The 24577-nt window shown below is 45.7% G+C and overlaps 1 protein-coding gene across 1 annotated transcript in view; it reads right to left on the reverse strand.

The window, feature by feature from the left end:
• Positions 1-9494: 9494 nt before the first annotated feature.
• The window catches only part of myo16 (myosin XVI), a 73631-nt gene continuing 58548 nt past the window's right edge, over positions 9495-24577 (reverse strand). The window contains exons 30-35 of the mRNA XM_052082427.1: positions 23723-24005; positions 22139-22521; positions 19721-20959; positions 15290-15442; positions 14984-15069; positions 9495-11895 (exon numbers count right to left, since the gene is read on the reverse strand). Of these exons, the coding sequence (XP_051938387.1) occupies positions 11731-11895; positions 14984-15069; positions 15290-15442; positions 19721-20959; positions 22139-22521; positions 23723-24005 (2309 nt within the window). The 3' untranslated portion in view covers positions 9495-11730. The remainder of the gene's footprint in view (positions 11896-14983; positions 15070-15289; positions 15443-19720; positions 20960-22138; positions 22522-23722; positions 24006-24577) is intronic.

Genomic DNA, 24577 nt, shown 5'->3' on the forward strand with positions numbered 1-24577 from the left:
GGCGTGCATCTCAAAAATGTGGAGTAGGAGAGCAGCCTGACCTGCCTGCGTCACGTCAGCTATTTGTGCTGCTATGTGCTACTACGATGCTGTTTTACATTCATGGCCTTGTGTTTTTTTTTTTTTTATCCCAAATGAACCACGGTACCGGTCCGTGGTTCATTTGGTCTCAGGCCGCACAGGAAGAATAAATAACTTACAATATTCATTCATTCATTCATCTTCCGAGCCGCTTGATCCTCACTAGGGTCGCGGGGGGTGCTGGAGCCTATCCCAGGTGTCATCGGGCAGTAGGCGGGGGACACCCCGAATCAGTTGCCAGCCAATCGCAGGACACACAGAAACGAACAACCATTCGCACTCACACTCACACCTAGGGACAATTTAGAGTGTTCAATCAGCCTGCTACGCATGTTTTTGGAATGTGGGAGGAAACCGGAGCACCCGGAGAAAACCCACGCTGGCCCGGGGAGAACATGCAAACTCCACACAGGGAGGCCGGAGCTGGAATCGAACCCGGTACCTCTGCACTGTGAAGCCGACGTGCTAACCACTGGACTACCGGGCTGCCCTAACTTACAATACTTCGGTTTTATTCAATTCGGAATCCGAAAGGTGTTTAAAATGACCGGATTCTCTGTTACATCCGTCTACAGTGTATGACTCGTGACGCAGGTTGAGGCGCGCTTCCCGGTCACGTGATAGGTTACCGCTGAAATGAAACTCAGGAGCTAGCAAAAAACAAACGTCTTTGGGAAGGGGAAAATGCCCAGCCATTTCATGATTCGTGTTTATTATTATGTCTAGGAAATCTCACAGTCTTCATGCAGATCATATCATCTTATTTTGTCGTATTTATCCGGCCTTAAAGGTCCCTGAAAATATTGTCTGACATTAAGCCAGTCTGTGGGGAAAAAAAGGTTGGGGACCGCTGGTTTATCATACCACTTTTTACTGTCTGCGGGAGCGTAGGTGAGCGATAGTTCTCACTAGGAACATAACTACCTCGTAAACAGCACCGCTTGTATACAGCAGTGGCGGAAGAGATAAGTTAGAAAAGAACCAAATTTCATCCATCCATCCATCCATCCATCCATCCATCATCTACCGCTTATCCGGGGCCGGGTCGCGGGGGCAACAGCTTTAGCAGGGAAGCCCAGACTTCCCTCTCCCTAGCTACTTCTTCCAGCTCTCCCCGGGGGATCCCGAGTCGTTCCCAGGCAAGCTGGGTGACATAGTCTCTCCAGCGTGTCCTGGGTCTTCCTCGGGGTCTCCTCCCGGTGGGACATGACCGGAACACCTCACCGGGGAGGCGCTCAGGAGGCATCCGAATCAGATGCCCAAGCCACCTCATCTGGCTCCTCTCGATGTGGAGGAGAAGCGGCTCGACTCTGAGCCCCTCCCGGATGACTGAGCTTCTCACCTTATCTCCAAGGGAGAGCCCGGACACCCTGGGGAGAAAACTCATTTCAGCCGCTTGTATCCGGGATCTCGTTCTTTCGGTCACGACCCATAGATCGTGACCATAGGTGAGGGTTGGGACGTAGATCGACCGGTAAATTTCAGAGTTACAATTTTCACCTTGCCGATGTCACGTGCCTGCTTCCTTTCCATCATGGCGTTAGTCTGCTACAAAGTCTGTACCATGGCGTTTTTTAAAAAGTTTAAATTATTTGTGTATGTATAGTAAGTGGACAAAGTGCCAAGCGCATCAAAAAAAAAAATGATGAGAAGGCTCAATTGTGGACTGGTAGAAGAGATCCAGTGAGTGAATCATTGTCCTTGCTATGTGACTTGTTATTGCTTCACCCGGCTTGTTTACGCAATGGAAAGCCCCGTACTCTCATGGCCTGCCCGCCATTTACATCTCCTATCATTTGTCATATGAGAATGGAGATAAAGTCATATTTATTGCACGTCTCTGTATAAATTCTCTCTTCAGATGCGCGAGCGCAAGACAAGCCAGAGAGCTTGGAGCAAATCGGGCCCAGATGTGTTTGCATTCAAATACGGCCAACGTCAGAATGTTTCAAGGAATGTGGCACGCATCCAGAGGATCTGGTGGACGCCGCGCTTGAAGGCCCGCTGTTGTTCCACGAAGGTCATTGGATCATGTGAGGTTATCACCGCGTCCCTTGCCTATTATTCTGTATGCGTGACACTTTATAAGATACGGTCAACCACTTTTGGAGAAAAACACTGGACCAGTAGTCAGTCCATTGCAGGAAACAAAACATTCTCGCTTATTAAAAAAAAAAAACCAAAGAAACCCGACGAGCTTGACTTTGACACAGACGTTAGCCACAGGGTCACGTGATGCTTTCATTAGGTACATACTTAACGCATACCTGTCAATTCATACGGTTTAGCCATAGTTCATACGGATTTTGTGGTGAATCTTACGTATATGGCCGTATCGCACAAATCATACGGATTCTGAATTTTTTTTTTCCCCCCCTAACAGGTAGTTCCGTCTGCTTTTGCCCAGAATGGTGCTAGTCTACTCGAATGCTTTCATTTCCAAAGTAAATATGAACGGATGCTGTACATACATTCTTGCTGCTGGAGGCTGTAAATTTCCCCATTGTGGGACGAATAAAGGATATCTTATCTTATCTTATCTTAACTTCCAGCCGATGGGTCAGCATTTGGAGTTGGTGAAAAAAGTAACGCAGGAGTAACGCAATAATGCCAATAAGTAGAATGATGATTAGACATTAACCAGACATTGTATTATGGAGATCTACAATAAATATTGAAAATTGTGTTTTTTTTCTGCCGTTATTTTGACATATAAAGTGCTTTGGTATGTTATAAGGATTTTTTGATTTTTATAAGGATTTTTTTTTGTAGTTTATACAGGTTAGCACTCCGAAAATTTGACAGGTATGTTAACGTAGTTTTGCTTTAAAAAAAAAACATTTTGGAGCTGAAGGGAGCAGTTGTCATGGAAGCGTAATTATTGGAACCTGATCTCCCTTTGGTACTGACATATAAGGGCATTCTATCATGTGCCGATTTTGACTTTGTCACATTATGAAAACTGTTCTCCTGACGGAGGATGACGTATTCTTACACCGCAGCCCGCACGAGTTGATTGTAGGCCGTTCGTAACCTCAAAACAAAATACGTCCTCAAATGCGGACCTCGTGTGTTACAAGTTCTTGATGATGATGTTAACTTGTAGTTATTCATTCGAATTCCTGAACAGTAAACTTTTTTTTAATCACTTTTTGACATCGATATTTTTCTTTTCATCGGCTCTTTTTCAATTTAAAAACCCGAATGCCCGCTCGGTGGCCCAGTGGTTAGCGCATCGACCTCACAGTGCAATTCCAGCTCCTGCCTCCCTGTGTGGAGTTTGCATGTTCTCCCCATGCCTGCGTGGGTTTTCTCTGGGTTTCCTCCCACATTCCAAAAACATGCATGGCTGGTTGATTGAACACTCCAAATTGTCCCTACGTGCGAGTGTGAGCGCGGATGGTTGTTCGTTTGTGTTTGCCCTGCGATTGGCTGGCAACCGGTTCAGGGTGTCCCCGCCGACTGCCCGGTTGGGATAGGCTCCAGAACCCCCCGCTACCCTTGTGAGGATAAGCATATCAGAAAATGGATGGATGGGAAAAGCCCGAACGAGAAAGAAGTGACTTTTTGACACTCGCTGAACACTCACAATAGCTCAGCTTGGTTTCAAGGGATGCGCCGAAAACTTGTGACATCAGATATTGCGCCAATTCAAACTTTCACTTTGACTTTGTTTTGGGGGCTACTTTACAGACCCTTGTTTGGTAAATTAGAATGTTGATGCCTGAGTCTTAAACGGCAGTCTTCGTGGAATGCGTCATGGCACGTGGGGTGCCTTCCTGAAATGTGTATTGGGAGGGATTTGGACATATGTGCAGAAGTTCTATGTGGGTGGCAGGAAATTGGCTTTTTTGTCTGTTTTTTCAAGTATATTTCTCCTTTGGATCCCCACTGAGCGTTATCGTAAACTGTACATTTTACTGCATTATTATATCCAATGAAATTCCACACACACACGTACTCCTCTGGCTCCAGTGTGATCTAAAGGTCAGACGGCAGCAAAGATGCCGATGCCACAGCGCTCACCAACGCAGAGCAACTGATGCTGCAAATTACATTGTGTATACCACTCTAGCAGCCCATTATGAGAATGTAATTAGTCAGCGGTGACCTGATTAGATGGTTAACCAATGCTTGATTAAAAGAAGGGGAAAAATGCTCATTAAGACGAGAAGGAAGGGGAGAAACGAGACCGTGATCTGCTCGGAGGAATGAAAAAGACCACGATGGGGTGTGGTCCTCATTAGAAGACGACGACGTACGTACAAATGGGCCAACCATTTTCTTTGATGTTTAACTTAAATGTGGTGCAACCTCTCACAAGCATTTAAGTAGACTTTGTTCAAAAACTATAATTGAGGAAAAAGCATGGCTTTAATTAGGAACATTAAAAAAAGCATGTTGACTGTAATGAGTCAAAACAAAACAAAAAAAGGGTACAAAAAAGTAACGTATGAATACTAGAGTACTGAATTGAAATGCCATTTATTTGTCCCCCCCCCCCAAAAAACGCACATGTTAAAAAAATAAAGAATAATAATAGCACGTATGCACCCTCTTCCTTCTCCCCTGTCACACAAACACGCACTTTTCAGGGAATGAAATACAGGTCCGAAAACCAGGCGCAAAAATTAAGACTCCTTTTGCAGAATGTAGAAAACAGACACGAAAATAAATCAATCGATTCACTTTGTGCAACTTTCTATTGTATTCTTGCAAAACACACGTTGTGACAAAGCAATGACCACACAAGGACGAACCCCCCATCCCCTTTCCATTCATCTCACCCGCAACTGTTCACGCAGATCCTCGCAATCGATCGCCGATGGCGTAACCTTCCCGGCGCGTATACAAACTACGCACGTGTTGTTTTTCTACTAGCGTGCTGGGGCATACAGTATGTTGTCCCGTGGGAGTGGCCCGACTTGTTCATGTAAACATGACATACAACTAGGAGAGGTCCGAAGAAAGATGGCCCGAGGGAGAGGGAAGAGGGGTTGCGGTTGCCTCCACCCCTGACAAGGCCTCCCGTTGCCTAGGTAACCATAAAGAGAATATTGACACAATTTCTCACATGGTTTGAGGAGGTCCTGCCTGCCGACGATCTTGCTCTTTGCTTCAATGCGCAAGTGTGAGTAAGTCAAGTATTAAATTCTTTTTTTTTTTTTTAAACAAACCTGTCCAATTCTGTTGGTGAACATGTTTCCTATGACGCCGTTCACCGTAGGCTGCCCACAATTAAAGGCCACTCCCAAGTGAAGTATTACTTATGTGTTTGTGGGGTGTGCTGGGTAATCAGGTAGTACCTGGATTGACCACCATTTCCCTCATTCACTGTAGCAAAAAAAAAAAAATCTATATATATTGCACCGGTGTGCCTTAGGCTTCACAAAATAAAGGGCTACTTTAAAACGTGTGGTTTTAATTAATGTACCCAGGAATCGGAGTGGAAGGTCATATAAACAGTCAATGGTGTGTTCGAATCATTTGCTTTACGTGTTAGAGAAGGTATAAAAGTAAGACAGGAAAAGTGGATAATATTAAGTTCATGCCTTTGAATAAGTCATGGGGGGATCACATAATTCAATGTTGTTGTTTTTTTTTTTAAGTATAAAGCAATTGTATTCGTCAATCATACCATACTTGGGTTATTTATTCCGGTTACATTCACTAAATGAGTCAGATTGGGTCCAACTTTATTTTTCCAGGTATAATTTACACCAACACACAATTTAGACTCTTCAATAAACTTATTGTGCACATTTTGGAATGTGGGAGGACACCAGAGTAGCAAAACATGCTAACTTCACACAGGAAGGCCAGAGCCCAGATTCTAACCCACAACCTCAGAACTGCTAAACAGACGTGTTGACCGGTCATCCACCGCCTTCAAGAGCAACGTTGCCACCGCTCATGGCACATTTCTCAACTTTTCCACCACTTTTAGCCCTGACATCTCAGCATATGAATGTGATTCAATGTGAAGCCAACTGGGTTTGACGCCAAAATCTAATCGATTTAATCATCTTCGTCTTATAAACATGAAATTGCTGATGACATGTTCGGGCGAAGTAAATGACAGAGGCAGCTGATATCCAAAGTTGAAGGGGTCCTACCTGTCTGCCTGCAAAGTTGCTATTTGTCCAAATGACCATGTGCAAAAATGCACATGGTAATACGATTACGTTGTCTTTATCAGACAGCACATTGAAGACACTTTTACACCTCATTAGCGTTTCCCCGTGAGTGCCACTGAGCACGTTAGCGCAAACGTTAGCCCACGTGACCTCGGCAGCAGGATATGGCCTCATTAATTGCCATGCTAATTAGCCTCACCATCAAAGCTGGTGTGGATTTGCTGACTGCTGGCTAAGTGGAGAATGGAAAGGGGGGAGGTGCGTTATGATGTGGGGGCTCTGCGGCCGTCTGTATGCGACCCGGGATGGAGCAGACTAGAATTAATTCATCTTGTGTCACTAATCAACTGCCAGTGATTTTTCATTTGCCGTTTAATGTTTGGAGGCGCATGAATGCGCGACCGCTGGCACCACTTCAAGACGGAAGGCGGCAGAGTTTACGGCCGTGACGATGGAAGCCGTAGGCAACACTAACAGTGCGCAGGCTGCTTTACCACAACCGAGAATACACAGTAGAAGATTTAAATTAGCTTCAACCAATTCCAGTATGTGAAGTTTCACATATCGTAACAATAAATATAGTTAATTTTTTTTTTTCCCTGAGAGATGTTGAGTACAAATAGCAGGGGCATGATGGCTAGCGGGAATTTTGGGAGTTTCTTGAACGGCCGGGAAATTTAAAAAGAAGCAAGCGATGGAGCCCGCGAGTCATGTTTTAGCCCCTGGGCGTGTTTCAACGCCTTAGCGCTCACCACAGTGAGACAAAAATCAGACACGAACGGGAACGCAGTTTGCCTCTGGCGGCTTTCAAAGTAACCACAAAAGTCTGCTCGATCAACAGGACACAACATTAGGTACACCGACACGAGCCAATGGCACAGCAATCTGCTTTACGAAGACAATGCTCACCACCTTGGCCTGAAATGATCATTCGAAACCGTAACCCTACTTTGAAGACCCTAACCTTGGGTTGGAACCCCAATATGAAACCAGGATTCTTTACATCAACCCTAATCCTTGTTAAAAACCCTGACCCAGGCTATAGACACAAATTTGAAACCCTAATTCTGTCTTGAAACACTAGTTTCCCGTCAAACTCTTAATTTCTTGAAACCAAAACTCAGGTTTGAAACCCAAATTCGAAACATTAACCATGAATGGAAAAACAAATTTAAAACCATAAACCTGGCTTATAACACTAAACTTTGTTTAGATCCCCAACCCCCACTCTTAAAATGGCTGGGTTAAAAAATTTGTTTGAAAAAGTTTTTAACCCAGCCGTTTTAAGGGCGTTTGGCTTGTTACCCCAACCTTGGCTTGTTGCCTTATTTTGAAATCCTTACCCATAATTTAAACCCAAACTCATTGTTTCAAATCCAACTTTGAAATAATAATCCACATTCAAACCTCTAAACCAGACTTGAAATTAAAATTTGAAAAACCGCTAATACTGTCCTAATTCCTGAAGTCCTTTGAAAACCAAAGCCAGGCTTGAACTCCTAACCCGAACCTTTCATTAAAACCCTTTGGCTTCAAACAGGTCTTAAAATCCATATAGTGGAAACATTTGATTTCACACTGCCAGAGATTCATTTCACTTGAAGGTTCAGATGATTTTTTTTCCTTTTGTGCAGTTGTAGAACTCTGCAATGCATACACCGTCGCAAATGTTATTAGATAATCTCTACAATCGGCGCATGATTACTTCTTAAAGGCTATATTGAGAACACAGTGCTTGTAATGGACCTGGATGGCGACGGGTGAGAATATAGTAATTGGAAAAATTGATTCCCTACACTGTCACAATTTTTAAATAGATATGAGATGGATATTTGGCGCATATAGTTCGGATTACTTACTATTTGAACCTGAGGATGAATAAATACGTCAATTTACTAAAAAAAAAAATCCAGACGTAAACAAGGTAGCACTGACACAGTTGTGCTTTATTGCTGTACAGTTACAGTACTTATAAAACATGATAAACAAGTAACATCACATCCAATCAGTTTTTTTTTCTTTCCACAAACACTTGAATGCATCTTAAGATTTGCTGTAAATTATGTACAAATAATATTTGAATGAATAAAAAAAAAGACATCGGTGTTAAAGCGCACAGCTGGATTAGGGTTTAAAAAAAAAGAGAGAGATGTAGCACCAGAGATACATTGGTCGACTCCCGATGCCCCAAAACAATTCATCTAGCAACATTTTGGCTGATACAAAAAGATGTGTGTATCTGAGGCATCTATATGAATGTGTGTGTGTGTGTGTGTGTGTGTGTGCGTGTGTGCGTGCGCGCCCGTGGGCAGCTTCTACTGTAGACAGATGACGAGGCATGAGACGGCGCGGTGATTCACAGCGTGATGGGAAGCGGTCGGTCATGTATAATGTCTTTATCATTTTAGCGTGTTTTAACAGCTGGGACTTTATCTGCTTGATGTGTGGTCATACAAACGCTGTCGTAACGGTAACAATCAGAATGCCTGCGTAACCGTGGCAACCTCCATAACTGAGCTAAATGTTGCTTTCGCCGAACTGTTTTTCCTTCCATCGAGGGGTACGGTTTGGTGTGCTGAATCGATCGTTCATCCTCAGGGGATGACAAGCGGGGGGTCAGCGATAGTGTAGTGCTACGCACGGCTGCCTTTTGTGCGATCGCCATTCAACTCATTACTGCTCAGTGGCCACCGGTCGAAACATGAATGTTTTTTTGTTTTGTTTTTTCCTTTTTAATCGACTCACTGGTTTATGTCATGCTACACAAGGGACTGAATAACCTACAAGTCAACTCGGACAGACTCTGAGGGTCAACCGGAATCATGCTCTGAGTCACGTGTTTTTTGATTGGATATTTGTAAATAAAATGATTTAGTTTGGGGCGGCCCGGTAGTCCAGTGGTTAGCACGTCGGCTTCACAGTGCAGAGGTACCGGGTTCGATTCCAGCTCCGGCCTCCCTGTGTGGAGTTTGCATGTTCTCCCCGGGCCTGCGTGGGTTTTCTCCGGGTGCTCCGGTTTCCTCCCACATTCCAAAAATATGCATGGCAGGCTGATTGAACACTCTAAATTGTCCCTAGGTGTGAGTGAGAGTGCGAATGGTTGTTCGTCGTGAGAGTGCGAATGGTTGTTCGTCTCTGTGTGCCCTGTGATTGGCTGGCACCCGATTCAGGGTGTCCCCCGCCTACTGCCCGGAGACAGCTGGGATAGGCTCCAGCACCCCCCGCGACCCTAGTGAGGATCAAGCGGTTAGGAAGATGAATGAATGAATGAATGATTTAGTTTTTTGGGGAGAAGAAAAATGACTTGACCCATGTTCCTCTGGTGAAGGCTAAAGAAGGGAAAAAGCTTGATCCAGCTCCAGCTTGCTGCTGGGATTGTCACAGAGGGCACTATTCTGCGAGTCTTGAAATATGAGTCACAATGCTCCCAAAAGCCGACCGTGAATATGCTGAGTCGCTACGCCAGGAATTAGGGGATGTAGTAAGACAGGGGTGTCAAACTCATTTTAGTTACCGTTTTACCTGGAGGGCCGTTATGACTGAAACCATATAAAGAAGTCAAGAATAACTTGATTCAAGTATCGTATAAGTTAGGACCATGAGGGGTTTGGTAACAAGAAAATGCTTAAAATATATCTTATTCATTACAGATGAGAATTTAAAATTTCGGTAGACATTTTAGAAAGGATCATGGAAGTTGACATGTTAGAGCTGCTTTTGCGGGCCATATAAAATGATGTGGCGGACAAGATCTGGCCCCCGGGCCTTGAGTTTCACACCATGTAGTAAGATATGAAGAGTGGGAGTGCAAAAACGAGAGACGAGCACCACGTTTGTGGGTTGCATTTGAATTGGTTAGTATGATGACATCATTGGCCTTCAAATGCAGCCTTACTCCGATATCACACTCGAATAGCTGCCAAAGTTTACGATATCTGTCAAACAGTTGCCTTCTTCCATTAGCCAGAAGTGGTTTCATCAGAGCAGTAACAGAAGATGTGATATTAATTGTCTTTGGATGTCCATAAATTCTGCCATTCTGGCTCTGGTCCAACCTCTGAAGGAGCATACTCACTGTTCGACAGCCATTCCATGTCCGTGCCCGGAAAGCGGTCCAACAAACCACAAACCGAAATGCAAGATGTGCACCACAACAATTTGAACTCGAAACACTTGTTGGAGAGATGTTGAAGGTAGATGGGTTAAAAATCCTCCATTGAGCAAGCCAATACCTCATCATGATTAAAGTTGAAAAAGGGATGTCGAGGTGCCAGTAATTAACACTCATCCAGTCAGGTGGATGAGTGGCGCCTTCTGATGTATCCTTGCGGAGCGCATCGCCTTGCACGGAACACAGCCGCAATTGATCGAGAAGGCAGAATCAATCAGACACATTGAAGATGATCAGGAGGAATGAGAAATCAATTTGAGCTATTGGTACCTTGCGGCTCGAATGATTGCGACCCATCTTCAAAGATCAGGCGGTTGTTTGTGCCCCAACTGGCCAATTGCGAGGGCAATAAATCGTCCATCGAAGCGACACAAACATCTTCCGATATTGGAACAAAATGGCAAGCCAGGAGACGGGAGGGATGAAAAATGATTAAATAGAATAGAAACTATTTCATTGACGTTCCTCAAAACAAGGTATTCACATCTTTACAACAAGCCTGTCGGTCATTGCATCGAACCCAAGACATTCTTCCATCTCAGTCAGCATCAGTTTCGTCTCTGTGCTTCGACACCACTCACTATTTACACAGCATTTACCGTGGAAACACCCGCACAGCTGGAGCCATTCGTTAAGTAGGGAGGAGGTCAAACACCAAAGGGGTGGCACGGGGTGGGTGCTCCAGAGGGTAAGAGATGCGTGGAGATTCTGGACAAACCCAGAGCACATCCGCTTCTTCTCCACCTTCACTTTTCAACACATTCCATCATATGCATATTTCGACAAACAAGGATGTGCAATCGTCACTGGTGGTCAGCTATCGGAGACGTGACACTTGGACGCTGACAGAAAAAGCAATGACATACAGTACGCTAGTCGGAGCCGTCTCGTGTTCACCCCAAAGGTAAGTGCCGTTGAGTTCATCCGTCCAGAGTTTGTCCTCAAAGGCCGGTGGCAAAGAGAAATGCACCTTGGGAGTTAGCCTGCTCCGTTGTTGCGGTGCTGGGCTCCTCAAAGAAATCACTTTGGAACCTGGAGTGTGTTGAAAGGCGATGGTTGACGTGTAAACTTGAAAAGTGGCTGGAACGCTCATCAAGTATGATCAGCAGCACCTTGTTTGGGAGGGTGGACCTTTGACCTTTTCCCTCAAAACATCAACCGTGCCATCTTCTGAAAATAAATATGACTGTACATGTCCCTGGGAATCTTCATGCTTGTCGGCCTTCCACACATGTCTTTCGAGTCACAAAGTGCTTGGTAATTGGCAGGGGTTGGGGGAGTTTTTGGTAGCCGTGTTCAGAGGCCACTTTATCAGGTGTTCTCCAGTCATCCCGTCCCGGGTCACGGCGAATTCTTCCTGCTGGACCAGAGCAGCGCGGGCGGAGACTGAGACGGCGGACGGTGCTTCCAACCCTTGCGCCCCCCGCACTGCGCCTGCCGCCATCGCAGGAGCTCTCGCAGCGTGCTGCCCGCATCCCCGCTGGAAAGACGTAGCCTCTGGAACGCCTGGATTTGGAAAGAGGACCCGGATCGTGTAAGTCACGTTCCGACCGACCAGGAGAATATAGCGGAACCTCTAAAGCCGAACGGCCTGGAATTCAACCACGCATTGTTGATAGAAATCTGGAATTCAGGCAGAGTATAGAAAAGAACTTGATTTTAATGGGTAGAATACTGTTAACATTTTAAATGTTTTTTTAAGGATCATTAAGCAGACATGCAATTTTTTTACTTAGTGGCTTTTGATTCTGACTATGCAAAATCAACAATGCAATCCTACACATCGCCTGTGGGAACGGGAAAAAAAATACAATTATTGCCAGGTTAAAAATCTAAATAATTCTTGACTTAAGAGTGGTCACTTTTTTTCTTCCTCCCTCCAATCATTTCCTATCTCCGAGCGTCGTCTGAGCGAATAGATTTTGCTCGAATTTAGAGGTTCCACTAGAATGACTTTTTGGTCATAGAGGACCTTAAATGATGAAATGATGAAGTGATGATTTGGAGGTTGGTAGCAAAGAGCATCGTGAATGGCAAGCAGATGGGGGTGGTACGCAAGGAGACAAAATCAAATAAATGGAGCAAAAAGATTGAGCGCGTGCCATGCTCCAATCAGGCAGCCATGAGAGACCGAAGCCCACAGTACGGGAAAATTAGGACACAGCTATCAACTAGTATCGGAAAGATGATGGAGGTGAATCCACTGCCGGTGCGCCGGTATCCCTCCGAGATGATTGACATCATTCTGAGGCAGTCAGAGAAATCCCCCCCCCCCCCCCCCCTCTGAGTGACAACTCGCCTGGATGTACCGCCTCAAATTGGATCATGTGTTTTTACAGTTGAGGTTGCACAATCACACACACATACTTGCCCAGAGAACATCAGTCATCCGCGAGTGAATATGCAGGTAAATCAATCAGAGATGGGAATTCCAATCTGCCTCAGTCAGTAATTCCAGAAACAGGACTGGAGCATGGCTGATCCATACCAGAAGAGGACATGGCGGTTATATTTGATGGATGACATCACATTACATGCAGTGAGTCACAAGCCTACGACAACATAATCGACTTGAAAACGTCCGTGAAAATCTAGTTTACCTGCACAATCTCATACAGGAGCTGCGACCGAAATTCAGCCTTGAAAGATCAATTCTGAAATTCTATTACAGTGTTTGGCCTTTTCTCGGAGTGCTGTAGAATTGCATTGCATGAAACCAGGGGGTTCTCATATTTTGATGCCACTGGAGCTCAAGGGTCGGCGACTTTAATACTGCAGACGGCACCATTTCTCATCAGGGAAAAATGTTTAAATTTTACTTTTCAACCTGCTCTCAAAGCCCCCGTTCTCAACTTTTGGCTGCTGCTATAGCTTTGGCCGGGATTATTGCTCTCCTTACAGTCCGGAACATGAGAGAGAGCATTTGATAAGGCCGGCATGCCTCAGAGTTCGTGTCCCCGTTTAACCCGAAAAGTCGAGGTCATTCCGCGTGCGGTGCGGTCAAGTTCTTCCACTCCACATTAGGAAAACAAGGATTTTTGTGGACTTTCTGCAACAGAGGGATTCTTCCGTTTAAACCGAGGTGGGCTATCAAACACAGGTCACCAAAGGGTCATGATGAAGCCCGTATCGTAAAATGTATCCTATTAGATGAGTGTTTCTTAGACGGGAGCCACTTTGTCTCTACTAATTTCTTAACGACAAGCAAGAAACTGAACACAAATGCCTGATTGAAAACACAAGGTACAAATGAAGGATGTAGACAACACGAGCCTCACTTGTTCTGGAATCAGATGCTAGCGATAAGAAGAGATCCGTTTCCAGAAGAGTTTGAACGGAAAGAAAATTCCGATGTGACCCTCCCGCCCCAAAAATGAATTTAAAAAAAGCTGAGATGATTGATGAACTTCGGCTAAGGAGTTCCACAGAGAAAAAAAAGATTCAAACAACGAAGATGGGATTCCCATCAGGACTTTCGTGAACTCACAATGGACTCGATGGAAGCATCGTCACAGAATGAATTTCCGGATGGACTCACCACATCCCCCACATGTGGACTGCGGCTTCCAGTAAGCTCCCAATCCCTGCCCATACCCCACCCCACCCCCAACACCCTCGTCGATTAGAGGGCGGCCCCAGCTCCAAATGGAGAAAAATTGAGATGGCCCCTCTGGAAGATAAAGAATAAAATGACAGTCTTGCGGTCATTGACTAAACGTATGAGGACATATCGACAAAATGATGATAGATCTAGAAAGCGCTCATCAAGGGCTTTAACAGGACGTGTGACTCGATGGGGGTTGTCGCACATTGATTTTTGATCTCGTTACCGGTCAACTCTGAACTTAGGTGCTTCCCACAGGAGGCTATCCTCTTCCTAATATGGCAACCAAGTTTGGAGGCAATGTGATTCAAATGGTGGCTCTGTTGTGTAAGATATTAACGCGGCAATACTCGAGGCGATATTTATCACACAGGAAATGATCAACAACCCACAGGATGTTTGTTTTGGTGTTCTGGTGTTAATTATACGAGTGTAAATAAGCCCTAAAGCTTCATACAATAATTATTCAGACTCTTTATGGACATTTAGTCTATGCATCTCCGTGGCAGTTCCAAGGTTCCTGTATGCAATGTGCATTCTGCTTCGTTATCGGGTGTGCGATCAAACCCACGTAACAAAGCCGCATGTGTCTGTGTGTGTGTGTGTCTCAGAGCGTGTGCCGAAGACTTTAAACTCAATCCTGCAACCAAACACCTGAGTGCAGAGGCAGCGAGAGTTTGCACGTCACGGGTGGCATATGTTGCCCCAGGGAGGCCACTTTCCTCAAATTGTAAACAAAAACAGGTGGAATAAAGAACACCAAAAGCAAAACCTGAGCACATTTCAACATAGATGGCGCTCCTCCTTGTTGTTTGTTAATGTGCACAGCAGTGTGAAAATACAGCATGGCTTGGAAGTGGGATTAAATTAAATCATTTCAATCATTTGGGTTAATTGACTATTGAGGTTAATTGACTGTACTTTTATTCCAAACACATACTGGAAGTCGAATTGCGTTTGTGTTTGTGCGCACGTGCATGTGTGTGTTACCTGTTGTGTATGGTGGCTATCCATGTGCCTGTGCAGAGAGGATGTGGACATGTTTGACTTGACGTGACTCTCGTCCTCCAATGAACCTGAGCACACAATTAAATGAGGCGTCCTGAATAACAAGACATCGTTATTATTAGCAGCCGTAATTAGTGCGTAATGATGAGCGATTTAAGGATTTTATTTGTTGACACTATACCGCTTGGAAAATGATAAACTTGGGCGACAGAGGCGGAGTGCAAGCAGCCGCCGTAGGATGAAAGGAAACAATGGTTTGAAATGAAAATAAATAAATAGTCCAGCTACCATTGGAGATCTGGTTGCCGTTCTCGAGAGGGGCGTGGCTTGACGACTGAACAGAATGGTTGTTGGCGTTCTTGTCCTGTAGCTGCAGTGATGGCGAGGATGGGGCGGAACCACAGTCTTCGTGTCCGGGTAAATTGATGTTGGAGTTGAAACCTGGGCAGAACACACCCACACAAATAGATCCGGATTTGCCTTTGCGGAGTTAAGCAGATTTATTAACTCTGCCAAGTATTGTGATTTGTTAGGTAGCAGGATTACACAAAAATAGCTCACTTAAAAAAAAAAAAAAAAAGGGCTCATCTACTACTAGCTTTGGTTCTTTCTATGGTAAACTGCAAAACCCCCGACCTGAACCAGTAGGCTATTTTTAATTCTTGGCCAGGAGACAAATGTTAGAAAGGGTTTTGAAAATGGATCACAGCAGCAAAGTGGAGAATGTGGAGTATGCAGTGTCCAGAGTGAAGGAGCAACAACAGAGTAGGCTAACATTAGCACGTGTTTATCTATCATTTCTGGTTGTGCGTCCGAAAGTGTTCCAATGGTGCTGTGACGGCGAGTCTGCTTGACAACAGTGGTTTACGTCACCCAAACGGTATTGAAACCCGGCTGAACATGAGTACTAGAAATAGCATCTTGTCCTTCCAGTGGAGAAGTAATAGTGGCCAAAAGGTTACTTAATTGTTGATCTTAAATTTACATTGAGTGAATATATCATACTGGGCGGCACGGTGGAATGTCAGCTTCACAGTTTTGAGTTTTGGTGTGAAAAAATGTGGTTTCGGCAATCTTGTGTGGATTTGCGTCTTCTCCCTGTGCTTCATACCTCCGGCCGTATTCCCACAAATATGCATGTCAGGTTAACCGAAGACTGAATCCATAGTTGTGAATGAAGCTGCAAATGGTTGTTTGTCTTTATGTGACAAACAATACAATACAATAGGCTGGCATCCAGCCCAAAGTGCATCTCGCCTCTTGTCCAAAGTCAGTTGGGGTAGTCTCCGTCTCACCCACGAGGCTAAATGGTGACAAGCGCTAAAGACTGTGCAACACTAAATAATCAGCGATGACCGCGTATCTGAAGGTTCTGATCAACTTCAGAATGTTGTGGTTTTGTCTGCCCCGCATGTCTGTATCTTTCCTTGTGCCGTGCAGTGTTTAGTATTCATTCAGCTGCATCTGGGCTGGAGGAAGGTGACTCCATATGACCTGGCAGCCTGTCCTGCGGGCTCACATGCTTTCACGCTGAATGAGTAATTGTCTGCGACTTCATATGTGCAGACTAGCGCGAGTGCGAAGGCGTCAACAGCCATCCCATTCTGGGAATATGTTTCTTCTCCTCCACCTGCAGTTCCTTCATCTATCTGTCCATCCACCCTACACACGCTTGCACCTAAATAGAAACACGCCGCCCTCAACCGGTGTTCCCAGTGGGCCGCCACAAGTAGAACAAGCGACGCGGTCGTGTACGTGAGAAGAGATGAGTCATCTCAGAATCACGACGACGCGACAATGCCGAAGAGTTGGCGTTGTGTTCAATTCCTGGCACGAAATGCTGCCGCTGAGGCGAGGGGAAGGCCCCGGAGACAGGAGGGGAGTCTTATGACAATGATTTCCCGCAGCCTGCCAAGACCACCTGCCCTCACCCACTGGCATTCCGGAAGTGCGCTCATTCCCTGAGGATGAGGAAGGCAGCTGCTCCTCACAGAGATGTCTAGGATAGCGACTGTAACCTCTGGACCCGCCCCCAGCGTCAGGTATCACACTGAGCCGCTTAACGGCCGAGAGGGAACGGAAGTGGAGCGTCCTGTTAAGCCCGTTGGCATCCCGCCCCTCTCAGATCTAAGTGGGCCGCTTTGCTTGGCCTCCTCAAAATAACATCAAGGTTGTGATCCCCGCCACCCGCCCCCTGAAGTGCCAGCTTCCCCCGTCACAAACCCAGTTTCCATCACGCCAGCACTGTGTGCCTGCGTAGGAGCGCGTGATCAGCCGTGAAAAAGAGCCCGGAACGTCACGTCAGGCGAATGTGTCAGCGCCGGCGCTCCCATTCCGCCTCTTATAAGGCCTTCAGCCTCTTGCCCCCTGAACTCGTTATGGCACCATGACAGCGGCAACCCTCGGGTAAGCAAATACACCAGCCCCGTGACGGCAACGGCGTCACATACTTTCGCTTGAATGCAGTTCCTCTAAGATGACTGTCGAGGGTTTCCCGGTGCGCCGATTTATGCCCGTCCTACTGGCTTCTGTAGAACACGAGTGAGCTGTTAAATATTTGATAGGCATCCTCATCATCCCGCCGCTCATGTATTATTCATGGCGCCACAACTAATACTCCTGCAGGAAACAGCCACTTAGATGAAAATGGCATGAGAGGACAGTTTCCTCCCTTGGCTGGAGTATTCTCTTAAGCCCTGAGAATTAAACTTGATTCAAACCCCATGCCAGGATGTCCGCCGTTTGGCCGATTTCAAATCTGGGCGTGTGTTGTAAAGTGTGATACACGAATACCAAGAATTTGACCAAATTTGAGCATTTGTCATCCCTTGCAAAGTCAGCAAAGAACCAATTCCCTCATGATCCTGAGAGAGTATCCTGCGTTGTGTGAGTCAGTTTTAGGAGGGATTATTTCCATCCCAATCTGCTCAGAAAACAGCCAGGGCGACAAATGTAACCTGTTCAATATTTATGTCAGAGTTTTGGAAATTACTACGAGTGTGCATCACTCCAAGAAAAGACGATGGGGGCTATCACAAAGTGAAGCGGTGATCAGACTAAACGCGATGATCTACAGACGGCACTACAAACTCAACAAAGAATGGACAACAGTCACAAATAACTCCAATCATACTGCATACTGCACATGCACTGCAACAAGGATGAAATGCGCCGCAGCTGGCAGCTATCGACAACAAGGTCAGCGATGGCTGTTACTCATTATCAGTGCTCGAAGCATGGATGTGGATCTTGTTTGTTTTCCCTGTGAGAGGGGTTCGCATTTTAGGGGGTGTGACGAATCTGTGAGGAGCACATTGTTGACAAGGATTATATGTGGGAAAATATGTTTTGCCCCATTTTAGCATAAATGTCAGCTTTTACATCAGCATCCCCGAGTCTCCATGCTCTAAATTACTACTTGCATTATGTAACGCCGCTTGGCAAGATAATCCCGCTTGCTCATTAGCTATCGTGATACATCTGCAGTCACCAAAGGACGCTGCAGCTGTATTCTAAGGCAAATGGAGTCACTCAAATGTGCCAAATAGGATGGTTTGCTAGAACACTTCCCAATATTAAAAAAAAAGGAAAAAAAGTGGAGTTCGGAGAAATGAAACACCTACGGTGAAAAACAGAGGAAATCGCTTATCTATTGCGCCACACTACAGTGTAGAAGGTAATCAATCAGACTGCACCTAAGAAATCAGCCCCAGACTTGGATCATGAACTTGTTACAGTAAATACAGCAAAAGGTGTTTCGTGTACAGTGGAACATCTGAAATCGATCAATGCACAATTTTGCTTTGTCTCGAGGGGTGTGGTGTGGTTGAGGGCCAGGAGGTGAGGGGGGGGGGGTCTTCCAGTAATAACACAACACTGCATACTTGGAAATTAATTATTGGTACAATAGGGCTGTAAAGTCATCCAAAACTACCGCTGTGGATCACAGCGAACTTTAGGCGAGCATTATCTTTTGCTTTGTCTTTGGCTTTTTTGTAGAAGACAATTCAAGTGACACACAGTCACAGCACATCTTTTTACACTTGCAAGACAAGTAAGAATGTCGAAAATCTAAATTTGTGACTAGCAGGTGTCATCCAAATCAGTGTGGCTTTGTCATTAAAATGAACGATTGATTTGATTTTTTTCTCCACTTTTATGACAGTTAAGAATGTTAAAATATCACTTGCAACATTGTTTCTCGTGTTTTATGAGGGTGACGTTTTTATTTATTTTTATTTTTTTCCCCCAACAAAATGAATTGCCTTTCTGGGGGTCCCGAATTGGCCAATAACTTGCCACTTTTGACAAACCCCAAAGTATCCCGGTGAAAATATATTTAAATCTAAAACTCAGTCAGTAGTGTACCCTGGAAACAGGGCAGCCATATTCATAATAACAGCATGCAGCAGTTGTGTGAGTAGTGTGCAGATTTGGTTTGAAGCGCCCATTTTTGGTGAATTCCAGGGCTCTTATTGTGACTACTACTCGGGAATTCATCCAAATGTGAAGCAAGCAAGTATTCTAGCCAGACGGGAAACACAAACACACTTTTTGTTGCCACAGCATCAAATGGCACAGCATGGTGTCAAAGTTGAATGGTCATTTGGAGGGTTTGCTATATAAAAGGAGGGTTTTACATTGATATTTGGGAATATAATTTGATGTCAGGTGTTGCATTGTATCTTAAAAACGCACGCGTTGTGTTGAGGGACAAACCTCCGTCTCGCATTTTGCGTCCCGTTGAGGACTTCCTCAGAAGGCTGCGCCCCGTGCTGAACAAGGTGCTGAGCTCATCCAGGGGACTGGTAAGAGGTCTTCCGTTTGCTGGGTTGAACAACAAGGGCGAGGAGGAGCAGGAGTGAGCTCTTCGAGGTTCTGGCCGGGACATCTTCCCCGGGGAGTAAGGGGGCGGCTTCCCCGGCGGCTCCACACTTGGTCTCTGTGACGTTAGGGACTTGGAGGAGTCCGACTGGGTTCCGGCGACAGAAGCGGTCCGCGCCAGCGCAAGGAAGCTGGCCTCAGGTGGGAAGGGGAAGTGGGAAGGTGGTCTGTATGGAGGAGGTGGGCCACTTGTGGTCAAAAGCGGAAGTGGCGGGGTTAGTGGAGGGGTAGCCTTCTTCTCCGGCATTAGGACGGTGAGGCTCGGGGAGGAGTCTGCCCTCTGCCGCACATATTGAGGTGACAGTGGGCTGTCTGGACCTGCGGGGTAGTTGAGATTGGTCTCAAACACTGGCAGCTTCTTGACCTCTAAAGGAGTGAGGGGCGACTCGTCTGAAGCTGGGGAGCAGGTGACGGGGGACGGCGGGAACACCAGGAGAGGCGGTCGATGAGGGAGCAAGTTGGGGAAGGGGGCCGGAATGTCACAGGTGCCATCTTTTCCATGCTGAATCCTGGGCGCACCACCAACCATCGCATTTTGCGGGTAAGCAATGTCCAAAGCTGCCGTCACCCTTGAGGTCACCCGCTTTCTCTCTTCACTCTGAGGGCGGCACATGCCGGATGTAACCAGGCTGAAGCTGAGAACATCCAGCTGGGTTGGTTTGGTTGCAACGGCAGGAGGAGGCGCAGCATCATCAGGAGGGAAGAAGGTCATTTCCTCGTAGACGGCCTCTGATTCCGCTTCTTCTGGGCTGTCGGGTGGCTCCTGGAGGCTCTCAGCACGGGGCTGAGAGCCAACCATCTCAATGTAGATATCCTCTTCGTCCTGGCCCTGATAGAGACTCAGCGCTAAGCCCTGCGTAGCATCCAGGGAGGCCGCTTTGTGCATCATGCCGCCTGTGCGCGACAGCAGGGCTGTCTTGACATCAGCAGGACGCAGCTGGTGGAGGAGGGGCGCCACGGCATTGATCTCCTCGTACGAGCCTGTCAGCTTGGTGTTGGGACTGCGTTTGGGTTTGGGCGGGGGCACCTTCCTCATGGTCGTGTAGTCATCGCTGTGGGGGCGGGGCTTGGACCCTGAGGAAACATCGAGAAAGTTCACATGATGGTCACCAGCACTCTGAGCAACTATCCGTGGATCGCTTATTCTTTCCGTTTTCAATTGACAATTAAGAAGAAAAAAAAAACATTTTAAATGGCTGATTTTTCCAACAGCATGTCAACTTTAGGCTCAGATTTAAAAAAGGACAGATTTTATTTTAAAATTTGATGGGTCGGATTAATATGACCCATAAATTTGGAAACGAGCATTAATGTCAGGTTGTTACCCGCCACAATCAGTCCGGACAATGGCCCTGAGCCAGCAATTAAGCACTGACTCACATGCACCACCGTTTGGATTCATAGACTTGGTCCAAAAAACTTTCCTTCTTTTAACCATTATGTGATTATGCGGGAGGAGCTCTGCGTCTATTTCTCGGTTGGAGGTGTTGCCGAGGAAAGTCAGTACTGTACAGTAGGGATTGAGGCAAATAGTCAATGAGTTGACTTTACTACTCAGCATAGGCATTTAGTGCGATGGATAACAATATGAGACTGGCCAGCTTGTTGAAAAGAAAAAAAAAACATGCACAGAATTCCCACTAATGAAAAAAACTCTCTATCGAGTGTAATGGTTTTATTTTTAATCACTTTTATTTTTTTCTATGAAGGGCCGTAGAAATATACTTTTACAAAAAAAAGGTCCGTAAAACAAAAAATGCCACTGCTCGTGCTGAAAAAATATCAGATTTCACAGATGAATTGATTTTGACTTGACTTCCATCACATTGAGGTGATGACCAACCCACCCACCCCCCCCAAAAAAATCACATTTTCAACCCCTACTATATAGTGAGGAACAAACGGACCTACGTGAGGAAACTGTTTCTGACTGCGGCACAAGCACACTGTCCGTGTCAGAGGTACCGTACTATTTGCATCAGTCAAAAAAAAAAATGCACCATGAAAGAGAAAAATATATAAACATTTAAGTTGCTCCAGAGTATAAGCAAATTTTTGTTTTACAAAACTGAGACCAAGAAGTGGAGTGCCCAGACTCACCCTGAAAATCCCCATTGCCTAACTGCCCCGTTTTTAAATTGTGCCCTTTTGATCTGAGCTATACATTGAATTTAGCTTGTAGAAAATGGAAAGAACAAACGCTACACACACGAGCAACCATCTGTCATGTCTTATAAAATCAAGTGCATGTACCTGCGGGGTCTGTCGGGGACAGCTGAGATCTGGGGGGACTCCCAGCTGGCGAAGCGTAGCCTTCTGGAGTGGCACTCTCTTTGACCGCCATCACCAAGCCGGCACTAACCACCTCATACGACGCACTCAGGCGTGTGTTGGGGTCTCTTTTTGGTTTTGGGGGAGGTTGCTTACGAGGCGAGGAAGCAGCGCAACTGCTGGTAATGTCCACGTTGGTGTGAGCGACGTGCTGCAGCACTGGTTTGACGGCCGGGCTGCTGGAGAACTGTGTTGAATTCTCGATAGCAAGGGGGACGGGCACCGAGCTGGATCGAAAGTGGCGAATGAATCGGCTTCCCCCGTTCCCAGCGACATCATGGACTTTTCCAACTTTTTCCATAACCCTACATATGAACAACAGTTAGATCACTATTGAGTAAAGATTGTTATCTGAATTGTTCAATTCTATACATCCATTCTTGCCCATAGCCAACCCCTCACGTTTTTTTTTTATATGAGAAAAAGATCAGAAATAATTCAAATTGACAAGGAAGAGGCAATTTTTGTCTCGATATAAATAAAAAAAATACTAAGTGGAATAAGTGGAGGATATGAATTCAACACATTGTTCAAGTGGCAGACCAAAATAAAATCAATAGAGCAGTGTTTGGCAAACGCAGCAATTTTGTGTCGTCTTCTTGAGGCGTCAATGCTAAAGCCTTTCATGTGAGCGCAGCATTACAGTTACACATCAACTGTCACGCCGCAAATACGAGCTAAGGAGGCCAATTGGAGGATAAAGAGACAAGAGATTACGCTTTCGATCTAATCTCCCGACAGTAATTTGATCATATCCAGTTTGATATTTCCTACACTAATCTCAGTGAACCATCTGTCCGTCCTATGATTGCATGCAGGGGGTGAGGGGCAGTCGGGAGACAATTTGCGTAAATGATGGCGGATGGAATTTTAAATACTTGTGGAGATATTAAGTTGGTTTCATTGAATTTGAGCATATAGAGCATTGCTCCCTCAGTAAAATCCTTCTTAGGAAACCTTTCACTTATCTTTACAAAGAATTGCGTGTATGCATACGTGTGTGTGTGTGTGTGTGTGTGTGTGCGTGTGTGTGAGCGCACCCGCCAGGCAGCAGATGTTACATGCACAAGGACACTTTGCACAAGGACACTTCAAAGTCAGGAGGATCTTATTCAACAATAAATCAGTATCTAAAACATTGGGCAAATATTGCTGATATAATTCTTGTATCGGCGCTCATGATAATTGTGCAGGTGTACCTACTGTTCTGGCTTTTGAGTGGAAGTGTAGATTTGTAAATGCAATCAGCCTTCAAAAAGCATTTAGAGTTTGAATTGCTGAGTGGTTATATTAGAATGGGCGGCTTCTTATTTGCTTTTTCCAAGTGTACAAACAGCAACCTGGTATTGATAAGTATTAAATAATGTATATTGAAGCAAAAATAAGGTTGATTTACTATTTTGCAAGTTGTGATAAGTTGCAGTATACCCGTGAGACGTATTTCTCAAATTCATAAAAGTTTGACCAACAGATCGATGACATCGCGTCACTGAGTTTACAACTCACCTTTTAACCGGTTGTTCCTCCTCCTTGCCAACCGGATCGGGTCTTTCCCCGAGTGGCGGGCTGCTGCCAAGGTTGGCGGCAAGGATGAGGCCGCCGTTGCTGTGGCAACGCAAACGGTCGCTCTCTCGCGAGATGTCAGAGGCGTTCTGTATGACTAGGCGGTCGTAGGTGCGCAGCCCCATGTCCTCGGCCCCTTGCAGGAAGCGCTGCACACTTCCCTCGTCCTTGTACCGCGACGGTAGTCGACGGCGGACGCGCTGCCGGACGAGCCAGCCACGTACCACTGGATGGACGAATAACAATTATTTCTATATCATATGTCATGCGATATTTGCCAGGAAGCTATTTGAGTTGAACTCAATGTTGACTTAATTGCTTCAAGATACGATGAGTGAACAACAAATTCCAGTTAAAGGTTATTATCAGAGTCGGTGATAAAGGGCAGTCTTGGCGGAGTCTAACCCTCACTGGGAACGAATCCGACTTACTGCCGGCATTGCGAACCAAACTCTGACATCGGTGGTATAGGGGACAGCCCCTTTACTCCGGAACCACCTTCCCCCATAGGACACGTTCGAACGCCTTCTCCAAGTCCACAAAGCACATGTAGACCTGTTAGGCAAACTCTCATGCCAAGGACACTGCCAAGTATGCTGAATTGGTCCACTGTTCCACAGCTGAAATAAAAACCACGCTGCTCCTCCTGAATCTAAAACTCAACTTCCCTATGGACCCTCCTCACCAGCACCCCTGATAGACCTTACCAGGGAGGCTGAGAAGTGTGAGCCCTCTGTATTAACACTTGGACCAGTAGTAGTCAGGCAGAGGGGCAATACCATGATGGCTGCGTCAGAA

This window comes from Hippocampus zosterae, chromosome 12 (genome assembly GCF_025434085.1).
Source record: "Hippocampus zosterae strain Florida chromosome 12, ASM2543408v3, whole genome shotgun sequence".
In the NCBI taxonomy this organism is placed as follows: domain Eukaryota; kingdom Metazoa; phylum Chordata; class Actinopteri; order Syngnathiformes; family Syngnathidae; genus Hippocampus; species Hippocampus zosterae.